Genomic DNA, 27735 nt, shown 5'->3' on the forward strand with positions numbered 1-27735 from the left:
TGAAGATACAAGGAACACATGAATATGCATGGAACATGAAGATACAAGGAACACATGAATATGCATGGAACATGAAGATACAGGGAACTTATGAAGATACATAGAACGTTTTAAAATACAGGGAACTTACGAAGAATTAGAGAACACATGGAAGTTCAAGGAACACGCTAAGAAGATACGGTGAACACATAAAGATACAAGGAACAAATGAAGATTTAAAGAACAAATGAAGATTTAAAGAACTCATGCAAACAAAGGGAAGGTTTGATGATATCGGTAACACAGGGAGATACAGACAGAAGGCAGATACAACCAGAAGGGAGATACAACTACAATACCTCACTGTGCTGCGTTAGCCCGTTTGTCTAGTCTAAGACATTCACTCCTTGCAAAATACAAGCTGATACAGGCACAAGACAAGAGGCGCTTTGATACCCGCTATAGCTGGGTGGGGAAGTCATAGAACTACAGCGGCTACAGTAAGCCATTGAGGGGATACAATACATCGAGCGATGTAATTTGTATAGCCCACTATTGAACCATTGATACCAAACGTTCTTTGCTCGAGCTAACAGTACTGTTACATTTTCCGAACCCGACCTTCGCCTTGCCGGATACGGAACTTCGCGATTCGTAACTAATACGGAAAACGCTTAATGTTTCCTTCTATTAGTACATCGGTGGTGTAATGTACATGGGGGAAATAGGATAAATACCTGCTACATTAGCAGTAGTTACATTCACCGATATCTAATGGCTTCGGTTACAAAAAAAAAAAAACGAAAAAAAAAACACGTTTGGAATACAGTGAGATTGTTAAACTCGAAGCGCGTAGAGTAGAAGGTAGGTGACTGTTTACTTAGTTCCGCTACAGGACCCCCCCCCCCCTTTTTTTTTTCTCTTGACAGGCGTATAGACTCCAGGGTCATTCCAAAGTCATCGTGGGTTTAACGGTCGTGGTGACGTGTAAACACGTACGTGTGTTCTTGACAGGTGTGTCAGAGTACTTTTTGGTTCGTGTACACAAGAGGTGTGTGTACACAACAAGAGGTTTCTGTACACAACAAACTGTTTGTACACAACAAGAGGTGTCTATACATAATAACAGGGGTGTCTGTATACAATAACAGGGGTGTAAACAATAATAGCTGTGTGTAGATATAATAGGTGTGTACACAATAATAGCTAGTAAACAATAATAGGTGTTTGATTAATAATAGTCGTTTGCACACTAATGATTGTACACAATAATGACATTGTACACAAATAGCTTTATGCACAATAATGGACGTGTACACAATAATAGGAGTGTAAACTGTAAACAGTTTTAGTTATGTAATCATAATAGGTGCGTACACAATAATGACTGCACACAAATAGGTGCGTAAATAGTGGGTGTGCGCACTATAGGTGAGTGAAGAAGAAACGTCGTGACGTCTGAGTTGTGTACAGCTTAAAATTGTATACGGCAGCTTACATGTTTTAACCTTTTGTCTGGCTGTTTACATGTTCAGACATTATGTCTGATATGAATTAACGCAGTGACGTATAGACTTGGATATACTAACAAATGAGCGCACTTAAAATGTTAACATTGTTTCATCCACTACCAGTTAACATTCATCATTCAGCGCATACACCACGTGAACACAGAGCACCCTTTCAAAACTGACGTCCAGTAGACGAAGTAGAGTTCATCTAATCCGGTGATCTTGTTATTCGAATTTCTTGTGTGTTCAGCACAATGCATAGCTCCCCCCCTCCGCTTTTTAATCAGCCACAGGTAAGGTCATGATTACCTTAGTGACCAGTGACCTGTGGTATGTTGCACTCATTAACACCGAGTGCCGGGACCACTCGAATGTGACCTACCTGCTGGAATCAGCGAACTTTGACCTCCGTTAATGCAATTGTTTTGTTATTGATTTACAAGCCAGGGGGGTAACAACCGACGTGCACCATATGGTGTGATTGTACTAAGACGGGATTACGTTATAAGATAATTTAATTTGTATATACACGCACACACATACACACATATATTGGTGTGCTTGTACTAAGCCGGGATTACGTTACAAGACCATTTAAATTTCTACACACACACATAAGTAGTATATTAGGTCCCTTTTGGGTATCATTTTTGGCGGAGGTGGGGAGGGTGAGGAACAATGACATATAGTAAAATACTCGGGAGCAGGATGCGCGGGCGGGACAATGACATATAGTAAAATACTCCCAGCCTGGCGCATCGGGAGGGTAAGGGTGGGTGAGCAGGATGCGCAGGCGGGACAACGACATATAGTAAAATACTACGCCAACTGGGGTTGGCGGAGGTGGTGGGGAAGTAGGTCACCTTTTGGTGACCTTGTGACGTAATCATTGACCTTGTGACGTAATCATTGACCTTGTGACGTCATCATTGACCTAGTTACGTAATTTTAATGCGTTTTTAATGAGTTTTAATGAGTTTTAAAAATTTTAATTAGTTTTTGACCTAGTTACGTAATTTGATTATTTGTTTACTTTTTAATTATTTTTATTTTGTTTATTTTTTAATTTTATTTTATTTTATAATTAGTTAAATTATTATTAACTAGTTACGTAATTTGATTTTAATTACTTTGTTTAATTTAATTACTTTGATATATTTCTTTTCTTTGTTGTTTAATTTGTTGGTTTGTTTGAATGTATGTATGTTTTAAATAAAAGACTAACACTACCCGTGTACTTTGTGAATAACATCCATTAAAGATAACGATCAGCCACAGCTGTTACGTATCGACCCGCCCGCGAAGTTTTCTCACCGCTGCCCGTTTTAATGGGAATGTATTGATCGCAGCCGCTGGGCCATCACACCTAATTAAATTTTGTTATGCTTCGCCGAGTTTACCCCAGTTATGGTAATTAAGGCGAGCCATTAAGCGCGTCTCCACGTTAACTGTGGTAACAGATGTTACGTATCGATTCACCAGCAAAGTTTTTAATAGCGGTCACACCTACTGGACCATCAAGGCTTTATTTTAAGTCCACCTCGCGCACGTTTGTTTACATTTTAAAAGACGTGTCGCGTGTCTTCTCTATTTCATTATGGTACCACACTTAGGTTGAGCAACCGGATATTACCTTGTTGGTTTTCTAGTACGCGTATGCTACACGTATACACACACACACACACACACTTGTTGGTTTTCTAGTACGCGTATGCTACACGTATATACACACACACACACACAATCACAGAAACTAACTTTCTTACTTTTATATTAAAAGACAAGTATGTGTTATTGTTTTGTTACTTGTCCCCGAAAGTTATGTAACTCGGTATCCTGTATAAGATATATGACTGGAAGCAAAATCAACCAGCGTGTACTAGAAAGTGTCATTGTGTATAACATCCATTTAACCACAGCTGTTACTTATTAGCGACAGCTTGTACTTATCGATCCGCCCATGAGCCTCCCCGGCGCTCCCCGTGGTTGCTTAATAGCGGACTCACTGAAGCGATCACAACAGGTAATTAATCGAAACCATTAAGTCCCTCTCCGCGTTAAGTGTGGCGACAGCTGGTGCTGTAATTAGTCACGGCTCTCGGCTTTTTTCATTAGACTTCAGCTGTACATGAACTATGTTCACATATCGTACGCCCGGTCATTCTTTGATCAAATTAAAAAATTTTGTTTCCACATGTCCTGCGAACCGTCCCTTGCTATGTATGAAAGATTAATGGTTGTAACTATTCGCTTATAGCGAGGGTCAGCGAAAACAAAAATATATTTAAGGGTCGGAATTTTCTTTCAACCACAGTTAAGTCAGGTTTTGAGACGAAACGAAGTCTCGGTAGGTTCGTGTTTTTTAATGGGCGACAGGGCGACTTGATGCGTTGGTACGTAGGTATGCGGGGTTAAGGTTCTATAACTCTATATATTTAAATACGTTTTTTTATTCAAATGAGTTTACTCCCCCTAACGTAAGTACATGTAAAGAGGGATTTCCTATAGATCTGTAATGAATTAGGCCTTTTTGACTATGACTTGTTGCCCAGGTGTTGACATGATACGCTTTTTTGTGCGCGCGCGCGCGAAATTCATACTAGGTCGGTAAAGGCGGAGAGAACTTATAGGTATACATTATCAGGGCGACAACAAAAGCGACCCTTAATTTATTTACATGAAAGCGTGTTTTCCAAAAAGTGTCACCATGCCGTTGTCATTTTCGCAGCGGGGTTTATTTTAAGTGCACCTCGTGCTCGCTTGTTTACATTTTAAAAGTCGTGTCGCGTGTCTTCCCTAATAGAGAAACGAGAGGAAAGACAACTGTTCTAAAATTAGAACACCCTTGTTTACAGCCACGAGTATCGTCCCTTGTGAAAAAATTCGCGTCAGAATCCTTAACTAAACAGTCAATTTCTTTAACAAGTTAAAAAATAATTTAGGAAGACAAGGGTTAACAACATTAGACGCCACCGTTTTTGTTTCCTGTGACGACAAGGCACAATACACTTTTGTATTTTATGTCTCAAGTAGAGGGGTGGGATATTTTTTCTTTGTAAGCGTGTTGTAAACAATAGGTACAGGAAGCGATTACTAGATAAGAGGGGAGAGAACGTGACGTACATCGCGATATTTGAAAACATGGCGATGTTTAACCTCAACCAAAAAGGCAATGAACCTAGAAGGAAGACGAATATATATCTTAGTCTTGAAGCAGATTACCTTCCCATGTTCGCTTTAGTATTACAGTTTTCATCAAACTTCTTTTTGACTTGAACTTCTTTAATTTTTAAGAAAGTTTACTTATACATAATACATTACGTCTAATGACAATTTTTTATTTTTACCACTCAATGTATTTTGTTTTTCTATATCTTACATTGTCATCTTAATTTTTTGATCACCTTAGTAAAAATTTGCTTAAGATTATAAAATTCAAGTTTTAAAAAACAACAACGTTATAGTACGTCGTGTCAAATGACACACCGTTTAAAATGTCTACATTTAAAGTTCACCAAAATAATGACGTAAAATCTAAATATGATATGACGTTAGCATACATATCATTCAACCTAATCACTCTAAAGTACAAATCAATAATTTTTATTGATTAAGGGGCTGGGTGAGTTATTTTTATCACTATTCGCCCTTCCCCTTCCCTTTGTCCGCAACCCCGTTCCCCTTCTCCCATCCAACCTTGCGTCATCACACTAACCTCAATACCAACCGTTAGATAAACAGACCGTACTACTACTACTACCCGCACTATACCTATTCCATTTAAGAGACAAAGGCTGTATGACAATCCTACAGACAAATATTTATTCAACTAATATCACAACCCCCTAGAAACCACTCCAACAGACTGGGATACATAACTTGTAGACACCACTCCTCGTTGAATATCTCTTGCACCCTACCTACATCGACAACTTTGTCCGCCGCCCTCGCCCCCGTCCCTAGTATGAACTCGGTTACCAACAATTTCAAAACATGCATGTTCCGAGTTCAAAACCAACCTTCACCGACACTACTATGAACTCGGCCCCTAACACTTCCAAAACATGCCTGTACTAACTTTGAAACCACCATCGGTGAAAACTTCACCGACCTTAGTATGGACTCTACACCTACCGATTCCAAAACATGCATGTTCCGAGTTCAAAACCAACCTTCACCGACACTAGTATGAACTCGGCTACCAACAATTCCAAAATATGCATGTTCCGAGTTCAAAACCAACCTTCACCGACACTAGTATGAACTCGGCTACCAACAATTCCCAAACATGCATGTAACAACTTTCCAACCTGCCTCAGTGCTAACAAAATTCCCCGACCCTAGTATGAACTCGACTGCCATCAATTCCTAAACATCCATGTACCAACTTTGTAACCTACCTCGGTGAAAACTTCACCGACCTTAGTTTAACTCTACCTAACAATTCCAATGATGCATATACGAACTTTGTAACCTGCCTCGGTGAAAACACCCCCGTCCCTAGTCTGAACTCGGTTACCAACAATTTCAAAACATGCATGCTCCGAGATCAAAACCAACCTTCACCGACACTAGTATGAACTCGGCTACCATCAATTCCTAAACATGCATGTGCCAACTTTGCAACCTGCCTCAGTGTTAGCAAAACTCCCCGACCCTAGTATGGACTCTACACCTACCGATTCCAAAACATGCATGTTCCGAGTTCAAAACCAACCTCGGTGAAAACTTCACCGACCTTAGTTTAACTCTCCCTAACAATTCCAAAACATGCATGGTCTAGATTCGAACCCTGCCTCGGTGAAAACGTCACCGACTCATGTATAAAATCTGTCCCAACCAACTCCAAGTGACAACGTTCCCATCCAACTCCGAAACATCTATGTACCAATTTTGAAACCTGTCTTGTTGAAAACAAAGACCGTCCCACTCTAGTGTAAACTCTACCTATCAATTCCAATGATGCATATACGAACTTTGTAACCTGCCTCAGTGAAAACACCCCCGTCCCTAGTCTGAACTCGGTTACCAACAGTTTCAAAACATGCATGTTCCGAGTTCAAAACCAACCTTCACCGACACTAGTATGAACTCGGCTACCAACAATTCCTAAACATGCATGTACCAACTTTGCAACCTGCCTCGGTGTTAACAAAAACTCCCCTGACCCTAGTATGAACTCGGTTACCAACAATTTCAAAACATACATGTTCCGAGATCAAAACCAACCTTCACCGACACTAGTATGAACTCGGCTACCAACAATTCCTAAACATACATGTGCCATCTTTGCAACCTGCCTCAGTGTTAGCAAAACTCCCCGACCCTAGTATGGACTCTACACCTACCGATTCCAAAACATGCATGTTCCGAGTTCAAAACCAACCTCGGTGAAAACTTCACCGACCTTAGTTTAACTCTCCCTAACAATTCCAAAACATGCATGGTCTAGCTTCGAACCCTGCCTCGGTGAAAACGTCACCGACTCGTGTATAAAATCTGTCCCAACCAACTCCAAACCTTCCCTGGGCACCCGAATAAAAATAACTCACCCAGCCCCTTAATCAATAAAAATTATTGATTTGTACTTTAGAGTGATTAGGTTGAATGATATGTATGCTAACGTCATATCATATTTAGATTTTACGTCATTATTTTGGTGAACTTTAAATGTAGACATTTTAAACGGTGTGTCATTTGACACGACGTACTATAACGTTGTTGTTTTTTAAAACTTGAATTTTATAATCTTAAGCAAATTTTTACTAAGGTGATCAAAAAATTAAGATGACAATGTAAGATATAGAAAAACAAAATACATTGAGTGGTAAAAATAAAAAATTGTCATTAGACGTAATGTATTATGTATAAGTAAACTTTCTTAAAAATTAAAGAAGTTCAAGTCAAAAAGAAGTTTGATGAAAACTGTAATACTAAAGCGAACATGGGAAGGTAATCTGCTTCAAGACTAAGATATATATTCGTCTTCCTTCTAGGTTCATTGCCTTTTTGGTTGAGGTTAAACATCGCCATGTTTTCAAATATCGCGATGTACGTCACGTTCTCTCCCCTCTTATCTAGTAATCGCTTCCTGTACCTATTGTTTACAACACGCTTACAAAGAAAAAATATCCCACCCCTCTACTTGAGACATAAAATACAAAAGTGTATTGTGCCTTGTCGTCACAGGAAACAAAAACGGTGGCGTCTAATGTTGTTAACCCTTGTCTTCCTAAATTATTTTTTAACTTGTTAAAGAAATTGACTGTTTAGTTAAGGATTCTGACGCGAATTTTTTCACAAGGGACGATACTCGTGGCTGTAAACAAGGGTGTTCTAATTTTAGAACAGTTGTCTTTCCTCTCGTTTCTCTATTAGGGAAGACACGCGACACGACTTTTAAAATGTAAACAAGCGAGCACGAGGTGCACTTAAAATAAACCCCGCTGCGAAAATGACAACGGCATGGTGACACTTTTTGGAAAACACGCTTTCATGTAAATAAATTAAGGGTCGCTTTTGTTGTCGCCCTGATAATGTATACCTATAAGTTCTCTCCGCCTTTACCGACCTAGTATGAATTTCGCGCGCGCGCGCACAAAAAAGCGTATCATGTCAACACCTGGGCAACAAGTCATAGTCAAAAAGGCCTAATTCATTACAGATCTATAGGAAATCCCTCTTTACATGTACTTACGTTAGGGGGAGTAAACTCATTTGAATAAAAAAACGTATTTAAATATATAGAGTTATAGAACCTTAACCCCGCATACCTACGTACCAACGCATCAAGTCGCCCTGTCGCCCATTAAAAAACACGAACCTACCGAGACTTCGTTTCGTCTCAAAACCTGACTTAACTGTGGTTGAAAGAAAATTCCGACCCTTAAATATATTTTTGTTTTCGCTGACCCTCGCTATAAGCGAATAGTTACAACCATTAATCTTTCATACATAGCAAGGGACGGTTCGCAGGACATGTGGAAACAAAATTTTTTAATTTGATCAAAGAATGACCGGGCGTACGATATGTGAACATAGTTCATGTACAGCTGAAGTCTAATGAAAAAAGCCGAGAGCCGTGACTAATTACAGCACCAGCTGTCGCCACACTTAACGCGGAGAGGGACTTAATGGTTTCGATTAATTACCTGTTGTGATCGCTTCAGTGAGTCCGCTATTAAGCAACCACGGGGAGCGCCGGGGAGGATCACGGGCGGATCGATAAGTACAAGCTGTCGCTAATAAGTAACAGCTTGGGGTTAAATGGATGTTATACACAATGACACTTTCTAGTACACGCTGGTTGATTTTGCTTCCAGTCATATATCTTATACAGGATACCGAGTTACATAACTTTCGGGGACAAGTAACAAAACAATAACACATACTTGTCTTTTAATATAAAAGTAAGAAAGTTAGTTTCTGTGATTGTGTGTGTGTGTGTGTATATATACGTGTAGCATACGCGTACTAGAAAACCAACAAGTGTGTGTGTGTGTGTGTGTATACGTGTAGCATACGCGTACTAGAAAACCAACAAGGTAATATCCGGTTGCTCAACCTAAGTGTGGTACCATAATGAAATAGAGAAGACACGCGACACGTCTTTTAAAATGTAAACAAACGTGCGCGAGGTGGACTTAAAATAAAGCCTTGATGGTCCAGTAGGTGTGACCGCTATTAAAAACTTTGCTGGTGAATCGATACGTAACATCTGTTACCACAGTTAACGTGGAGACGCGCTTAATGGCTCGCCTTAATTACCATAACTGGGGTAAACTCGGCGAAGCATAACAAAATTTAATTAGGTGTGATGGCCCAGCGGCTGCGATCAATACATTCCCATTAAAACGGGCAGCGGTGAGAAAACTTCGCGGGCGGGTCGATACGTAACAGCTGTGGCTGATCGTTATCTTTAATGGATGTTCTATGTTTGTAACGTTCGTTGTGGTGGAGAATTTAACCTGTTTTTTGTACACGTTCGTTGTAGGGGAGAATTTAAAACATACATACATTCAAATAAACAGTGTCTTTTATTTTAAATACCAAAAATTATTATTTCTTTTAACTACATATTTAAACGGTGTTTGTTTATCTTCTACGTCGTCTTCGTCATCGTTACAACTAGCTCTAGGTCCCTCCTCTAACCCCTCTTCTGTGTTTGAATAAGCTAAAAAGTACTGAATAAAATACGGCTTAACGAGATTTATATCATATTTTCCTGAATTAAACCCTATAACCGGCATTTGTCGCAAATACTCGTCTAATCTACCGCTAAGAAACCTATCAAACCCTTTGTCGTTCGACTTATTATCACTACCCCTAGCTTTAGGTGGAAATAACTTCCTGATTTGCTTAAAAACAGGCTCGAACTGTTTTTTCAAAATGCCATAAGCTGCCTCGGCGATTATGTGGAGTCTGTCAATAACTCTAGTCACTAATTCTTGAGGGTCACCAGTCGAAATAAAACAGATGGGTTCGACGAACCCATCTACGTTTGAGGCGACAGAGCAAGACAAAGGCACGTGTTTGGCTACGCTTTTTGTAACTCTACCTAACGGGGGTAACTCGGTATGGTCGAAATAGCATTCGAAATCGTAAGTTGCTCGGAAGGGATAAACAAAGTTACTATTTACAACTACCCTATAGGACGCTAAAAACTCCCAGATTGTTTGGTGTGTCTGATAAACCCCTCCCTTATACCTATCAACGGGTTTCCCCCCATTACACCCTTTCACGTGTCTGTTTAATTGTTTAACGGTGGGCCATAATTTGTTACACACAGAACACGCGAAAGAGTGACCCGCCCCACCTATATTATTAATGTACATAAACTGATTTTGAAAAACTAAAAGATACATGGTCTCCCTAAACCTATCATTACTTCTAAGTTTCGGAAAAAGGATCTGGTTTTCGTCAAATTCAAAAATCTCAATATTTACACTAAAACAGGACTCTAAGAGGGGAATTTCGACCAACCTAACCCCACTAAAATTAGCCAAGGTCCCGAGACCTTGGTGTGCTTGCCACTGTTTCGCGAGATGTAATGTTGGAATTCTAAGATCTCTTGTGGGTGACCCTAAATGTCTGGCTAAACATCTAAAAAAGGAGAAATTGTCTGTGTAGGGTTTTGACTGTGAATCCTGTAGTAACATATTAATGGCGTGATTATGTTTAATAAAGTCAGGAATGTCTGTAAGAAGGCATGTGGGTGAAGCTTTGTCTGTGGTCGGGTGTAAGTCTACTGCATCTCCCCTAAGGTCGTCTACAGGATAAATAGTGGTGTGTGAATTAATGTTACTGTCATTGTTAGTCTTTACGCGTTTGTTGTTTGATATGTCGTCATACGTCCTTTGTCGTTTTAAGGGGCTAGTGTTGGTCGCGGTACGAGCTGTTTGGCTCGCTGTTGAGAGTTGGACAGTATGTGTGTCGGTCACTAATGTGGGTTGGATGGTTTGACTGTTGGTCGCTGATGGGGTGTCGGTCAATAATGTTTGGTTGTTGTGTGCTGTCTTATAGTGGGTTGTTAAATTTTCTCGGCGTGTAAATACTTTCCCGCATGTTGTGCAGGGATGTCTTCCTCGACCGTGTGCTGTCTCTTGGTGTCGTATGAAATGTTGATTACGGCTGAACACTCGGTCGCAGATCTCGCATGTGAAGCGGGTCATGGCTGGGTGGCTGGTAGGTTGGGCGGCTTCCATTATTGACGAAGTGTTGAGTGTGTGGAACTGTTGGATGCTTGGGTAGGTCGGTGGCTGTAGAACAAAAATAAAATAAATACATAAAATAAAATGGATGAAATAAAAAAAAAAAAAAAACATACTTAAAACAAAACAAAATTAAAAAATGAAACGTACCTATGGTTTTGAACGTCTAAGCTGAACGTGTAGTTAACTGTATGTGGAGATCCGAAGTGGTGTAGTTGGTTGTAGCTGGATCGTTTGGTTCAGTGGATGCCTCAGGGATGAGTAGGTAGCTCACTGGTTGCCTTGTTGGGTCGGTTGTACACTAAAAAGAAAATTCAATTGACTACTTATTTAGATACATGTTTATTTAAAGGGTATTCAAAGGATAATTCATACTATTAACCTTACCTCGGTGTGCGATACAAAAGTAAAGTAATTAATTAAAAGGTATTTGAATGGGGGTTAGTTCCCTTAAAACAATACAAAACAAATCTTACCTCGGTGTACGATACAAAATTAAAGTAATTAATTAAAAGGTATTTTAATAGGGTTAGCGCCCTTAAAACAATACGTACTATTAACCTTACCTCGGTGTACGATTCAAAATTAAATACATGTGAGTACTTATTTAATAAGATTTGATTTTAATAGGGTTAGCGCCCATAAAACAAAAGTAATATTAACCTTACCTTTAATAGAATAAACACGCACAAAAGAGGTGGTCCTTGGAGGGTTAGGTAGATGTGATGGTTGATAAAGCTGGTGTGGGTTAGTCTCGGGAGTCAACAGAGGACTCAGGTTGGACAAGTCGCGGTGAAGCTTGGTGTGAAGTCCGAAGTTGAAGTGATTAGAACACAATTTTCGCGGTCATTTATACGCTTGCACAGCCTAATTACACCCCCAGCTGTCGCACAACATCTGTTGCATAATGACCTAAGTGCTTCGCGGAGCTAACAAAGCGATCGGTAAAATCGATTAACGTGGTAACAGGTGTTCCCACACTTAACGCTAGCTTCGCGGAGAGACACTTAGCTCTTTCAATTAATTATCATACCCCCTGCTGTGTTCGCGTCCGTGAACAACACATAAACCCACGAGGCGTGACCAAATTAATTAGGTGTGATGGGCCAGCGGCTGCGATCAATACATTCCCATTAAAACGGGCAGCGGTGAGAAAACTTCGCGGGCGGGTCGATACGTAACAGCTGTGGCTGATCGTTATCTTTAATGGATGTTCTATGTTTGTAACGTTCGTTGTGGTGGAGAATTTAACCTGTTTTTTGTACACGTTCGTTGTAGGGGAGAATTTAAAACATACATACATTCAAATAAACAGTGTCTTTTATTTTAAATACCATACATCAAAGAAAAGAAATATATCAAATAAATTAATTAAACAAAGTAATTAAAATCAAAGAAATAAAATGAATTTCAAACAAATAATCAAATTACGTAACTAGTTAATAAAATAAAATTTAAAATTTAAAAATTTAAAAAATTAAAATCCAATTACGTAACTACTCAATAAAAAATTACACAATATAAACAAAGTAATTAAATTAAACAACAAGTAAACAACAAATTAAACAATTAAAAATACAATCAAAGTAATTAAATTACGTAACTCGATAATAAAAATTAATTAAAATTTAAAAATTAAATTCAAACTCATTAAAAAACGCATTAAATTACGTAACTCGTTAATAAAATTAATTAAAAATTTAAAAATTAAATTCAAACTAATTAAAAAACACATTAAAATTACGTAACTAGGTAAAAAATTAATTAAAATTTAAAAAACTCATTAAAACTAATTAAAAACTCATTAAAATTACGTAACTAGGTCACTGATTACGTCACAAGGTCACCACCGGTGACCTACTGACCTACTGACCTACTCCCCATCCGCATCCCTGCGCATCCTCCCCATCCCCATCCGCATCCCCATCCCCATCCCCATCCGCATCCCCATCCGGAGTATTTTACTATATGTCTTTGCGCCTGCGGCTCCTTCACCCTGCGCCTGCGCCTGCGCCTGGAGTATTTTACTATATCTCGTTGTCCCAGGCTCCCCATCCCCATCCCGAGTATTTTACTATATCTCGTTGTCCCAGGATGCGCCTGCGCATCCCCCTGCGCATCCGAGTATTTTACTATATATCCTTTGCGCATCCCCACCAGCGCCTGCGCCTGCGCCTTCGCTCCAAAAGGGACCTAATATACTACTCACATATATTGGTGTGATTGTACTTAAATGGGATTACGGTATAGGACAATTTAATTTGTATATACACGCACACACATGTGTGTGTGATTGTACTTCGAAGTGATTACGTTGCAAGACAATTTAATTTGTATATACATATGCACACACACACACACACACATATATATATATATATATATATATATATATATATATATATATATACATATATATATATATATATACATATATATATATATATATATATATATATATATATATATATATATATATATATATATATATATATATATATATATATATATATATATATACATGCATTTTATAGTTACCTGTCATTTGTAAAGTAATGTTTATGGAGCTTTGTATCTCCTTGAATTTTCCGATCTGGAAATCTCAATCGATTTTTCACTTGAATAGACGTCCCGATACCAGGGGAGACGAGTCAAAGATTTCAAAATAACTTTTTCACCAAACACGCAGTGTATAATCCCAGGGGAGGCTGGCTGTTTGGTAGCCATCTCTACAATTCTCTTATTTTAATGGCTTCTATGAAAACAATTTTTTTTTTAAAAATGTAGATCTATACTCTTGAAATGAAAAAATCTCTTCTCTAATAAAACACGTCTCTAATTTTGTATTTCAAACAATTTCATCCGTCATCAGCAAATCAATACGAAGCATGTTTTGTATAACTTCATTGAATACACTGTTGTATAAACCCAGTCAACTGTTGTATAAACCCTGTCAATTGTTGTATAAACCCTGTCAACTGTTGTATGAACCCTATCAACTGTTGTATGAACCCTGTCAACTGTTGTATGAACCCTATCAACTGTTGTATGAACCCTGTCAACTGTTGTATGAACCCTGTCAACTGTTGTATAAACCCTGTCAACTGTTGTATAAACCCTTTTAACTATTGTATGAACCCTGTCAACTGTTGTATAAACCCTATCAACTGTTGTATAAACCCTTTTAACTATTGTATGAACCCTGTCAACTGTTGTATCAACCCTGTCAACTGTTGTATAAACCCTTTTAACTATTGTATGAACCCTGTCAACTGTTGTATAAACCCTGTCAACTGTTGTATAAACCCTTTTAACTATTGTATGAACCCTGTCAACTGTTGTATAAACCCTGTCAACTGTTGTATAAACCCTGTCAACTGTTGTATGAACCCTGTCAACTATGAACCCTGTCAACTGTTGTATGAACCCTGTCAACTGTTGTATACACCCTGTCAACTGTTGTATGAACCCTGTCAACTGTTGTATGAACCCTGTCAACTGTTATATAAACCCTGTCAATTGTTGTATACACCCTGTCAACTGTTGTATGAACCCTGTCAATTGTATAAACCCAGTCAACTGTTGTATACACCCTGTCAAATGTTGTATGAACCCTGTTAACTGTTGTATAAACCCTGTTAACTGTTGTATAAACCCTGTCAACTGTTGTATGAACCCTGTCAACTGTTGTATAAACCCTGTCAACTGTTGTATAAACCCTGTCAACTGTTGTATGAACCCTGTCAACTATGAACCCTGTCAACTGTTGTATGAACCCTGTCAACTGTTGTATACACCCTGTCAATTGTTGTATAAACCCAGTCAACTGTTGTATAAACCCTGTCAACTGTTGTATGAACCCTGTCAACTGTTATATAAACCCTGTCAATTGTTGTATACACCCTGTCAACTGTTGTATGAACCCTGTCAATTGTTGTATAAACCCTGTCAATTGTTGTATAAACCCTGTCAACTGTTGTATAAACCCTATCAACTGTTGTATAAACCCTGTCAACTGTTGTATGAACCCTGTCAACTATGAACCCTGTCAACTATTGTATGAACCCTGTTAACTATGAACCCTGTCAACTATTGTATGAACCCTGTCAACTTTTGTATGAACCCTGTCATCTATGAACCCTGTCAACTATTGTATAAACCATGTCAACTATTGTATGAACCCTGTCAACTGTTGTATAAACCCTGTCAACTGTTGTATGAACCCTGTCAACTATGAACCCTGTCAACTATTGTATGAACCCTGTCAACTTGTTGTTTCAGAGACCACCCTGGAAGATGCCTGTGGTAAACCCACACGAGTTCAGCTGCCCCGGGCTCCCCCCGCCACAGGGCATGTACGACCCCTCCCTGGAGTCTGACGCCTGTGGGGTGGGGTTTGTGGTCAACATAGATGGACTTAAATCACACAGGGTAAGTACGCCAAGGCTATCCTTAACCCCCCTCCCTGTTCAGTGACACAATGGCCCCCTCCTTGCAAAAAGCCACCCTCTTCTATAATTGCATAAAACCCTCCCTCCCTCTTCCGATTTATATAAGGTCACACCCACCCCCAAATCTACAGAAATCTCCCCCCTCCTACCACTAGCAACCAAGCCATTTTTGAATAACTTAAAACTCTCTCTATCAACTTAAAAAACCCCACCCCCTACCCGCAAATAGAACCCCCATTTCGCGCCAGCACCCCCACCCCCAATGCCACACATAACATCGTACTCTTCAAATATCAGATTACCCTATTTTTATCTCGCCTTGTGAGGGTCACACATAACATGACCCCCAACCCAGGCACCAACAGACCGTGAACACAACCCCTCAAGGTGACTTTCTCTGACTCCTCTGTACTGTCGCCAGGTGTTGTATCTAGAGGCGGCCAGGTATTCTATTGAGAGCTGGTCATTTTGTGTAGAAAACATCTTCAGGTAGCAACCAGTTTATTGACAAAATAATCCTGAATCTAGCCGACTGGCTACAGGATAATCCTGAATCTAGCTCGCCATATGAAAATCCAGAACGTCTACCTCCTTACATAAGCTCGTAAGATTAGATAGATCTACTTGTCTGTAGTTTTACAAAAAGAAAACTTTGGTCCGTAAAAAATGAATGTGTGTAGGTGGGTACACAATGTAATGATATGCTTACATGAACTAGATTATGAACTCGTTGACCCCGTGCTGATTAATTTCATTAAGGAGTTCATGTTACATAAACATCTTCGAGGGTTAGGTCACCGTGGACCTGGCGTTTCCGGGCTCTATGCTGGGGGGGGGGGGGGGGGGGGTTGTGGTGGGGATTTTAAAAAAAATTCAGATGAGTTTAATTTTTTTTTAGAACTAGCGCACTAAAAACTCATGCATAAAGTTTCATAGCCCAAGGAAATGTAGCTTACAGTAACGCGATATTTTTGTTGCTAAAAGTGGTATTTGTTGATGGATAACTCTTCTAGCCTTGCTATCAGTGGGAAAAACAAAGTTTCTGATTTGCATCTATCACGATGGACTCAAATCTAAAGAGTGGATGTCTGTATTAAATTAGACTGGAGTGGCAACTCGTAATAATGATGGGTGTTTCGACCCTCGGCCTTCATCAGTACACTAAAGTGTTTCGTCGACAAGGACACAAATGTTGGACCAAGATCGACATGAAAAAAAAAAAAAAACAAGCCCTGTCTAAGATAACGAAATCCAAATGCAAGAAAGTGTGTAGTGCGGAGGTTTGGACACCACATTCGCGAGGATGGATTGGGGGAGGGGTGGTGGTTGAGGAGTTAGAAGGATACCTGTTCGTTTTTTTAACCTTTCGGTGCTCGAAAGCCAACCAGTGAGCCGAGCCTCTGTTATGGAGGATACCCATTAGGGATTGGGTGGAGAAACTAGAGTTTGTCGTGGTAGAGGGCTGGATGTTCTTTTGGTGATTTTGCTGCCTCTGTACATAGTGGTCTCGATGTTGTCGCATCTATACATATCTCGATCTTACCATTTATATACATCTATACTTGTTGCATCTATACATATCTCGATCTTGCCATTTATATACATCTATACTTGTTGCATCTATACATATCTCGATCTTGCCATTTATATACATCTATACTTGTTGCATCTATACATATCTCGATCTTGCCATTTATATACATCTAGACTTGTTGCATCTATTCATCTCTTTGGAGACTAGACCGTGACGACACATCTCCACATCTATGTCGATCTACATACCTAAGTAGATAATTTCGCTATGCCTACCGTCCCCACACCCCAGCTACCGTGTACAACCTATGTATAAAGATTCCATCAAATCTACCGTAGTGTGGAGAAGTACCAGAATATTCTTCCAGAGTGTCCAATAATGAACTCTCACAAAAATAGGTGTGTTAGGTTATTTTTTTGCATAGCATCAGTTGAGTGTTAATGCTAGAATTAGAGTTAGAATTATAGACTGGCCTGTATTAGAGTTTGAGACAACGTTAACATAATCAAGAAATTTTAGTTAATTGTTTATTTCTAACAACGTAACACCATAACATTCATTTAAAAAAAAAGTTCTACAACTTTTGCAATATCGGCCACTGAAACATACCCCTACACACCAAAGGTAACAATACTGACTCACGGAGCAGACGTTCATGCAGGTGAGGCTCAGGTGCTCACCGCCTCGTTAAAAAAAAATCTTCGCGCCTTTCATGTTTTCGCTTAAGCAGACGGCTACCTGTAAAAACGTATACATTCTGCTACACAACTTGATGAAACCAAATGTTAACACAAGATAAACGTTATAGTTTTATCACATTAGCACCCCTTAAATTAATAAAAACTGAAGTTTGTACAACCTGCTCACCCCTACGATTTAAAATGGACTCACCAGCTGACTCGACACGTTTTTTTTTCCTCAACGAAAAGTAGGTCAAGAATCGCTCAGTGCTTGTGGAGTTACGTTACGTCACGCCGATTTCGTAAATGAACTCTGTTGGTGTTTTTGTTATGAACACAATGAACTTTTGTCCCATGAATGTAAACAGGCTATCACGTGATCCGACGTCATGCCAAGTTGTGTAATGGGCGAGGTATGTGTCTAAATCTGGACGGCGGGGGAATTGTTTTTCTATCACACGTAACGATCTTCACTTGTGGTTAGCTAGCCGCAATGTTGCCTTAGATTTGCATGACTTCGCATGATGAAAGGGGGACCACCTGGAAAGGAGGGGGGGGGGGGGGAGCAACAGGGGTCATTTGATTTGGGTCACTTCAGGGGGTTGGTAGACTATAGAAATAATAATAATGTCGTTACATAATTGTTTAGAAGATGAGACAGATTCGTGCATTCAATTACAAAGTTCTTTTTTTTTTTGCTATTTAAAAATGTAAACACAAAATTTACAACATTTTTAACATGCAGCATTGATCCGATTTTCTAACAAACATTTGTGGGGTTGGGTAATGGAAATATCTACTTTATCAGTATGTCTCTTGTGGTGAGGGTAGGCCTATATCTCTTGCAAGGCACACAGAAAGGAAGGGGGGAGGATGTGTATATGATCAAGTCACTTTTGCCTTCTATTCGCCTCACTGTGATGTAGAAAATAACACAAGGATCAAGTCTTGTATTCACTTTTGCCTTCCAAGCCGTTGCTTATTGATCCGATACACGAGTTTTATAACACACGGTTAGAATGTTAATAGGGACACATGGTTAATGTTGGAGCGACTGTAACAGTTTAACATGGCTTAACATACAGCCCCGATATAACACAAAACATGTCTGATACACAAGCTTGGAATGTTAACTGAGACACATTGGTTATTGATGGAGCTACTTTTACAGTATAACATATTTGAATATACATCCCCGATATAACAAAAAATGTTTGACATACAAGTTTGAAATGTTAATAGGGACACATGGTTATTGTTGCAGCGACTGTAACAGTATAACATGTTTGAATATACATCCCTGATATAACAAAACATGACTGATATACAAACCCAGTATAACTAAACATCGTACACAACCCCCTCACACCACTGGAACCATCTTTCTGCCACCTCCACCACCCCCTAACTAAAAAAAAAATATTTTTAAAAAATATTATTATTTTCTTGTACTTAAACTTTTTTGTGCTCGGGTTATGTCAACAAACATAACATTTTTATGCTAATTAGCCATGTCAAAGGTTAGACGTCCCTTATCTAGACACTGTGCTGTATTACCCAGCACAGTTTAGAATCTACCAAAACAAACTAATGAAATTACACTATAGTATCCCTTTTTTTTCCTCATCATTTGTTTTCCACAAACGTCACACTGTTTCAGTTGACTTTACCCCCCCCCCCCCCCCCCCACCCTCTATTGTCCGATGTCATCACAAATAACCAGACCCCACCTTCCTTGACGTCTAAAGGTTACTTCAATGGCTAGTCCACCTGTAGGTGACGTCACAAAGGTCCTCCCAACCCTCTCCTAAAAAAGAAATTAATTCTAACTTAACATACGGGCTTTTCCTAACCACCTCCTTAATATACTAACCGTTTTATGACATTACTAGTTTATTCAACACGGTGTGCAGAAATGAGATACGGCTAAGCCAACTGAACCCCGACATCAAACGCTTTTAACCGTACATCCAACTGTTCCCCACGAGTTGATGTTAGCGTGGCCCGTATGAGTGGGTTGTGGGAGCCGACCGATCAATACCATCACAATCCAACTTTGTCCAATTACGTTCAGAAATGTATTTATTGGTGAGCACTAATTGTTGTTGTTGTCAATAATGGACGCTGTGTCGCCCTACAACAGCCCCCCCCCCCCCCCCACGGGCGGGGCTTGAATGGGAAGGGCATAATTTCATTATCTATAAGTACTAGTGTGTGTTTTCCTCTATCCCCTCAACTGGTGATGTTTGTTTTCTTTCATTTGTGTGTGTGTGTGTTGATATATATTTGGTCCACAATGTGTGTGTTGATATATATATGGCCCACCGTGTGTGTGTTGATGTATGAACCCTGTTAACTGCTGTATGAACCATTTAAACTGTTGTATGAACCCTGTCAACTTGTATGAACCCTGTCAACTTGTGTGAATCCTGTCAACTTGTGTGAACCATGTCAACTTGTGTGAACCCTGTCAACTATTGTATGAACCTTGTCAACTTGTATGAACCTTTTCAACTTGTATGAACCCTGTCAATTATTGTGTGAACCCTGTCAGCTTGTATGAACCTTGTCAACTTGTATGAACCCTGTCAACTATTGTATGAACCCTGTCAACTTGTATGAACCCTGTCAACTATTGTATGAACCCTGTCAACTATTGTGTGTTAATATATATGGCCCACAATGTGTTTGTTGATGTATCTGGCACACACAAATGTATGCGTTGATATATCTTACGTTGATATATCTGTCTTGATGTGTGTGTTGCTCAAATACATGTATGTTGAAAAAAGAGTTGTAATAACCAACTGGTGTGTTTGTTGATGTCATCTAAATACTTATGTGTTGGTCAACAAGCGTATGTGTCTGTGTTGATGTCTTTCTCCCAACTCCCAACTACCTGTGTCTCACTTTTCTATCAACTCCCACATGTTGCAACTTCAGATATATTTATTTACCCCATCTAAGAGTGCTCATCGTCTTATTATTATTGTCGCTACACGGAATTGTTTCTCAACATTCCAAGCATCAATTTACGCCAACACAAGGCCGTTCACCCCGGCAGTATAACACATCTGAGGCTGTTATCGCCCCTTTCCGTTGCGGTTGCTCAACTCGCTGAGGTGAGTTGAACGATTATTTCCCCTGTAATAGCTATTTTTTTTAAAGCGAATCTTGCTGTAAAAAAAATTTGATCGTGATGCTGGTAAAAAAAAAGCCAAGTGCCATCCATCATGTCATTAGCTACATGAAACACGGTCGGATGGGATGATGTGGCCTGTGCAGACCTCGATTAAGTTGACCGATGACTTTAATAAAAAAAAATATCAGCCTGATGACTTTTATTACAATGACTGTCCGGTTATATTACGTTAATTGCAAAATTGAATCATGTCATGACATAATCCTATATATTGGGTTCCAGAGTTTGATCATTGTATGCCAAAGTTGATAACTGCAAAATACGATGATTATATGGCGGAATTCGATCACTTAACTCATTATAGATCTACCATTATTACATTAGATCATATAACTGCAAAATACGATAATTTCAAAATTTCATGGAAGAATTCGATCACCTCAATATACCATCATTACATTCGATCATTTAACTGCAAAATACGATAATTTCAAAATTTCATGGAAGAATTCGATCACCTCAATATACCATCATTACATTCGATCATTTAACTGCAAAATACGATAATTTCAAAATTTCATGGAAGAATTCGATCACCTCAATATACCATCATTACATTCGATCATTTAACTGCAAAATTCGATAATTTCAAAATTTCATGGAAGAATTCGATCACCTCAATATACCATCATTACATTCGATCATTTAACTGCAAAATTCGATAATTTCAATATTTGATGGCAGAATTCGACCACTTAACTCAATATATCATCATCACATTCGATCATTTAACTGCAAAATGCGATCAGTGTTTCTTTCAGACTTTTTTCTCCGGGGGGGGGGGGGCACTTGAAACTTTCGGGGGGGGGGGCGGTAGACTTTCTTCGGGGGGGGCGGACACTGTTAAAAGTATATATTTTCTATATAAATTATATAAATTTCATTTCGTTCGGGGGTGTGGGGGGGGGGGGGGGGGGCGGTAAAAATTTTTCGGGGGGGGGGGGGGGGGGAGGGCTTTGCTCCCCCCCCCCCCCCCCCCCCCCCCCAAAGAGATGCCTGGAAGAAACTCTAAATGCGATCATTTCATGGCAGAATTCGATGTCATAATTTTTTGACCGCAAAATTCAACTATTTTCCTTGACCTAAACCTAAATCCCGATGTTAGTGATGATTTTAGCTCCAGCACTACATCCCATAGCTGCCGATCACGTTATCTGCCGTAGATCGATCACGTGATCATATACACCGCACGTCCGATTACCCGCCGGGTGTAATTGGTCGTGTTAATTAATTGTCAATTAAAAACCTGTTTAAAACCTGAAACCCGCGCGCCGACGACTCTTGTGTCATGGCTGGCCGTGAGTGGATCCCCCCATTGGGACCTACTCACGTGATAAGGTCCATGTGATACACCCACGTGATATTGTGACGATATCCGGTCCAAGTTTTCACGTGATTGGTGCACTGCCAACAGATCGATGGCTGTCGTTGACTTCTCAATGGCGTCTATTCATTCTGATTTATTGTTTGCGCGGGTTGCTATGGAAATGGGATGCGCACGACAGGTTATAATGAGACTTTTATCTGGTTGTATCATACACCCGGGCTGATTGTTAAATATAAGGAACCGGTTTTTATTTATTTTTTCTAATTTCAAAATGGCGTTGTATGTGGCCGATAAATATTTTTAAAAATATTGTTAAAAAAAATAATAATGATGTTTTTCTATGACTTTTTCTACAGATATGTGCTGATTTTAAAAGTATTTTTGGCAATTAAACAGAAACAGTTTTGTTTTTCTCAAGGTCACGTGGTAGATGTAAATAAATCTGCCTTAGCTAGGTCATGCTGACGTTTTAACATGTAGCTAATAGGGCGTTTCCGAAAATACGCGCCAAGCTTTTTTTTTAAGTTTACAACACGGAAAAACGCGATGCATTTAACTTTTTCACAGAAGAAAATGGTTTCCGTATGTAAGGTCTCAAATGCAAACATAGTGATTCCTAACAGCCAATCAAAACAAAATGCACAAATCCACGTTTTTTTGTTTGTTAATAATAGTGATCGGGTCACTATGCGCTAATACGACCGATGCCGCTATTGGTTTGCTCAGTTGATCATGGTCTTTTAGTAGGTCGTTAAGATACAATTAGTGATTGGTCAATATAAGTGCCTGATCACTATTGGATCCTGGTCATTTGGTCACCAATGGGATCTGGTCATTTGGTCACCATTGGGATCTGGTCATTTAATTATCATCGGGTCCTGGTCATTTGGTCACCATTGGGATCTGGTCATTTGGTCACCATTGGGATCTGGTCATTTAATTATCATCGGGTCCTGGTCATTTGGTCAGCATTGGGATCTGGTCATTTGGTCACCATTGGGATCTGGTCATTTAATTATCATCGGGTCCTGGTCATTTGGTCACCATTGGGTCCTGGTCATTTGCTGACCATTGGGTCCTGGTCATTTGGTCACCATTGGGTCCTGGTCATTTGGTCACCATTGGGTCCTGGTCATTTGCTGACCATTGGGTCCTGGTCATTTGGTCACCATTGGGATCTGGTCATTTGGTCACCATTGGGATCTGGTCATTTGGTCACCATTGGGTCCTGGTCATTTGGTCACCATTGGGTCCTGGTCATTTGCTGACCATTGGGTCCTGGTCATTTGGTCACCATTGGGTCCTGGTCATTTGGTCACCATTGGGATCTGGTCATTTAATCATCATTTGATCCTTGTCATTTGGTCACCATTGGGTCCTGGTCATTTGGTCACCATTGGGATCTGGTCATTTGGTCACCATTGGGATCTGGTCATTTGGTCACCATTGGGATCTGGTCATTTAATCATCATTTGATCCTTGTCATTTGGTCACCATTGGGTCCTGGTCATTTGGTCACCATTGGGATCTGGTCATTTGGTCACCATTGGGATCTGGTCATTTGGTCACCATTGGGATCTGATCATTTGGTCACCATTGGGATCTGGTCATTTGGTCACCATTGGGTCCTGGTCATTTGGTCACCATTGGAATCTGGTCATTTGGTCACCATTGGATCCTGGTCATTTCGTCATCATTTGGTCACCATTGGTTCCTTATTCATTTGCTCACCTCAGGGTTCTGTTTATTTTATCATTGGTGCCTGGTCAATATTCGCCCATTCATCTACCCCGCTGTATTCTACCACAGTAAACAGTCCTTCCTTCCAGACTCCGACACAATCACACCAGCTCTAAGACCCGACACTTCTAAAAATATCAAGACAACGAAAGAAGAAGAAAATTGTTAAAACACTCCTTCCCCCTCCCAAATAAAAAAAAAACATTCTCAGCCTCGGGCAGGCCGCTCCATTTCCTCTAAAAAAAAATTTGTAAGGACACTGGAGACGAAGATGTTGTCTGACATTGACAAGGCGAAGATGTTTTGTCTGGTGACATTGACACCCCCCCCCCACACACCCTCAGGACCTTCAGGCTAGGGCTTAGTTTGACATCAGTAGCGTCCTAGACACTGGCAGTCAGTTGGCGCTGTGTTTTAAGTGCTGAGGAGTTAAGGCTATTGATTGGGTTGTCATCCGGTGTTGGGTTGCAGGAGGTAGTGTGGGTTGTCATTGGGTTATTCAAGAAGTGTGAAATGTCTTGAATGGTAGAGAGAGGTGTCGTAATGGTAACGTTAGGTAGATTACAGAATAGCTAAAAAAAAAAGCCGATACAATTAACACTATGGTTGCCAATGCAGCTTTTAAGATGGACCAAAAAGCTAGCATTCAGATAGTCAGTATATTTAGAATATAGGTGACCAGTACAGCAACTATATAAATAGCCAGTACAGCTAGCATTTAGTAGTCATATGGCTACTAGTTGCTCTCAGATGGTCAGTACATCTAGGTTATACATCACCAGTACAGCTAGCATTCAGATGGTCAGTACAGCTAGGTTATACATGACCAGTGCAGCTAGCATTCAAATGGTCAGTACATCTAGGTCATACATGACCAGTACAGCTAGCATTCATATGGTTAGTAAGTAGCTCTCAGATGGTCAGATATTCTAAAGCTGGCATTGCGCTCCACTTGCTCAAGGTTTCAAGATTGTACAGCTACTGGAATCCATTTCTTGATTTACCAAAGCAATTGAGCTCTATTTATCCCCCCTCTATACCCCCACCCACATAAAAAATCTGGCCACAGGTCAGCTCACTACTCAGCCTTATTTTATTCCCAACACCGAGGTCACCATATTAAGACCCGCCCCTCTGAAGAAAATCAGCCAGAGTTATTCTTCGATTGTCGCCCGTGCCTGGCCGAGTTCCCCCAGTACTTGTGCCCAGCTGCCGATGTAATTAAATTGAAAGTTTCCGCGGCCAGCACGTCAGGACACTCACCCACAACAAAACGTAATAAGGTTGAGCTGGCTTAGGGGGGTGCGGGCTGGCCAAGGGAGGCAAGTTGCCAATAAAAATTATTAATTCAATTGGGAGTTATCCGCCCCACGCTTACAATAGGCACACTGTTGAGAGGCGTGAAGATTGGCGGTCATTTTCAGCGCTTTAGAGTCCTGAGCCCGTCATATATTCCTGGTGTCCTTGGAACTCGTCTCACGGCGGCCTTCATGTGTGTCACATTGTCGTGACGTCGCCATCACACGTCGTGACGTCGCCATCACACGTCGTGTCGTCGCCGTCACACGTTGGACTGTCCTGGTGCTATGACGTAACACAGTCGTGACGTGACGTCACACAGTCGTGACGTCACTAGTAGTACACAAACAGTCCACCTGAAAATCTTTACCAGCCTGGCCATGATGCCCCCACCCTCAGCTTGCCCAGCCAGTAAATCTCTCCCCCCCTCCCTGACACCATCTAAATCAGACCCACTCAATGTAGCTTCTATCTTATAATGGAAGCCATGGCCGCTGTCTCTAGGGGGCGTACATAAACGACGTCAGCTTCCCCCCCCCCCCCCCCCACCTCCTCCCCACAGGAAGATTAGCGCAGACTTTAGACGTTGTTTGACTGACATAGATTAACGGTACTGCTGAAGTAAATGTGTTGGATTATAGTTAGCATACACATAATCCAATCTTGCCGGAGTGGGTAAAGCGCATCATTGAATGAGTTATTAAAATCGGATGCGTATTCACAAGTTATGCTATAATCTGATCCATATCATCCATCAAAATTGTCATTGAAACCGTTAAACTGATGTATAAAAAATTATATTTGCATAGCTCAGGGGAAAGCATGGCTTAGTGACCTCAGCATGTGAAGAATGAGTGTGGTCAACACTATTCCCAGTCGCCTAACTTAAGCTAGGTGGATGTCATACGGACTAGAGCTCTGGATCCGAACTAGAGATCTTCGGATCATCAGTCTTGCGCTGTACCTACCGACCGCACCGTCACATACATACGTCTAAACACGCTCACTATAACTACACCATCCCTTCATATGCCGAGGTCACTATAACATGTGAACTCTACTTCCCCTGCCACATGAAAAAGTTCGAGAGGGTGCTTTACTTAATTTTATAAAATTATAAAAATAAAATTTCTACAAAGCTTGCACCACATATATATATATATATATATATATATATATATATATATATATATATATATATATATATATATATATATATATATATATATATATAGAATGTATGTCCAGCTTCTCGTATGTTCCATATAAGTCTGCCTATATATAGATTGTATGACCAGCTACTCGTATCTGCCCTACAAGACCGGCTACTCAATTCGATCTAGAATAATAATCATTAAAAAAGTTTTAAAAAACCCACGTTTTCTGATTGAACTAAAAAGTAGAAAATAAACGCTATACATCACAATAATGCTAGCGATCACTCTACTATAAGCTATCAAAAACGTGGGGCGCCGTGATTTTCTTACAGTTTCTAATACTGTTGACTCTCTACAAGCTCCCTAATAAAAGTCAATAGTATTATCTAATCAATAGTAATATAACTTTTACTTCGGCGCCCCACGTTTTTGATCGCTTATAGTAGAGTGATCGCTAGCATTATTGTGATGTATAGCGTTTATTTTCTACTTTTTAGTTCAATCAGAAAACGTGGGTTTTTTAAAACTTTTTTAATGATTATTATTTTCTACTTTTTAGTCTTTGTCTGTTTGTTTGCATTAAAATCTTGCTATCGATTTTATCTTTTCACTTTTTTTGGGTAAACGAAGACAACTCGTAAAAAGACAACTCGTAAAAAGACAACTCGTAAAAAGACAACTCGTAAAAAGACAACTCGTAAAAAACACGTTGTTTGAATACGTTACTGACTAGAACACATAGATTTGAACCCGTGTCGAGTGGGATAGCAATCGTGTGCCCAACCACTCGACCATATCGTCTCCCCCAAACTGGCCTACCTCCTGTAAGTTTAAACTCGGTTCAAGCTAAATTCTCTGCCCCTAAGCCTGTGGCGACATGTGATCGTTCGCTTCACTGCGCGCGAGGTACGCGTCGCTGGTTTTTTTTCTAATGGCTAGCAGAGGAGAATTATATATATAGATTATATAGCGGTCTAAAATGCTCAATAAAATGTTTCCATTGATCAATTTAGTAATAATAACAATTGAATATTCAATGGTCATCCAAAAGAAAGCTTCCCTGAAAATTTCAGCGCGCTAGCTAACTGGGAAGTGCCAGAAATTTCGATCGCAAGATTTGATTGGAAAGACAAACAAACAGAGAA

At 39.9% G+C, this 27735-nt stretch overlaps 1 protein-coding gene across 1 annotated transcript in view; it reads left to right on the top strand.

Moving 5' to 3' along the window:
• Window positions 1-27735, top strand: part of LOC131955557 (uncharacterized) — a 78457-nt gene that overhangs the window by 14882 nt on the left and 35840 nt on the right. The window contains exon 2 of the mRNA XM_059319716.1: window positions 15482-15631. Coding sequence (XP_059175699.1) covers window positions 15497-15631 — 135 coding nt within the window. The 5' untranslated portion in view covers window positions 15482-15496. The remainder of the gene's footprint in view (window positions 1-15481; window positions 15632-27735) is intronic.

The sequence above is a fragment of the Physella acuta genome, unplaced genomic scaffold, assembly GCF_028476545.2.
Source record: "Physella acuta isolate Inbredline_101_S28 unplaced genomic scaffold, ASM2847654v3 ptg001078l, whole genome shotgun sequence".
In the NCBI taxonomy this organism is placed as follows: Eukaryota; Metazoa; Mollusca; class Gastropoda; family Physidae; genus Physella; species Physella acuta.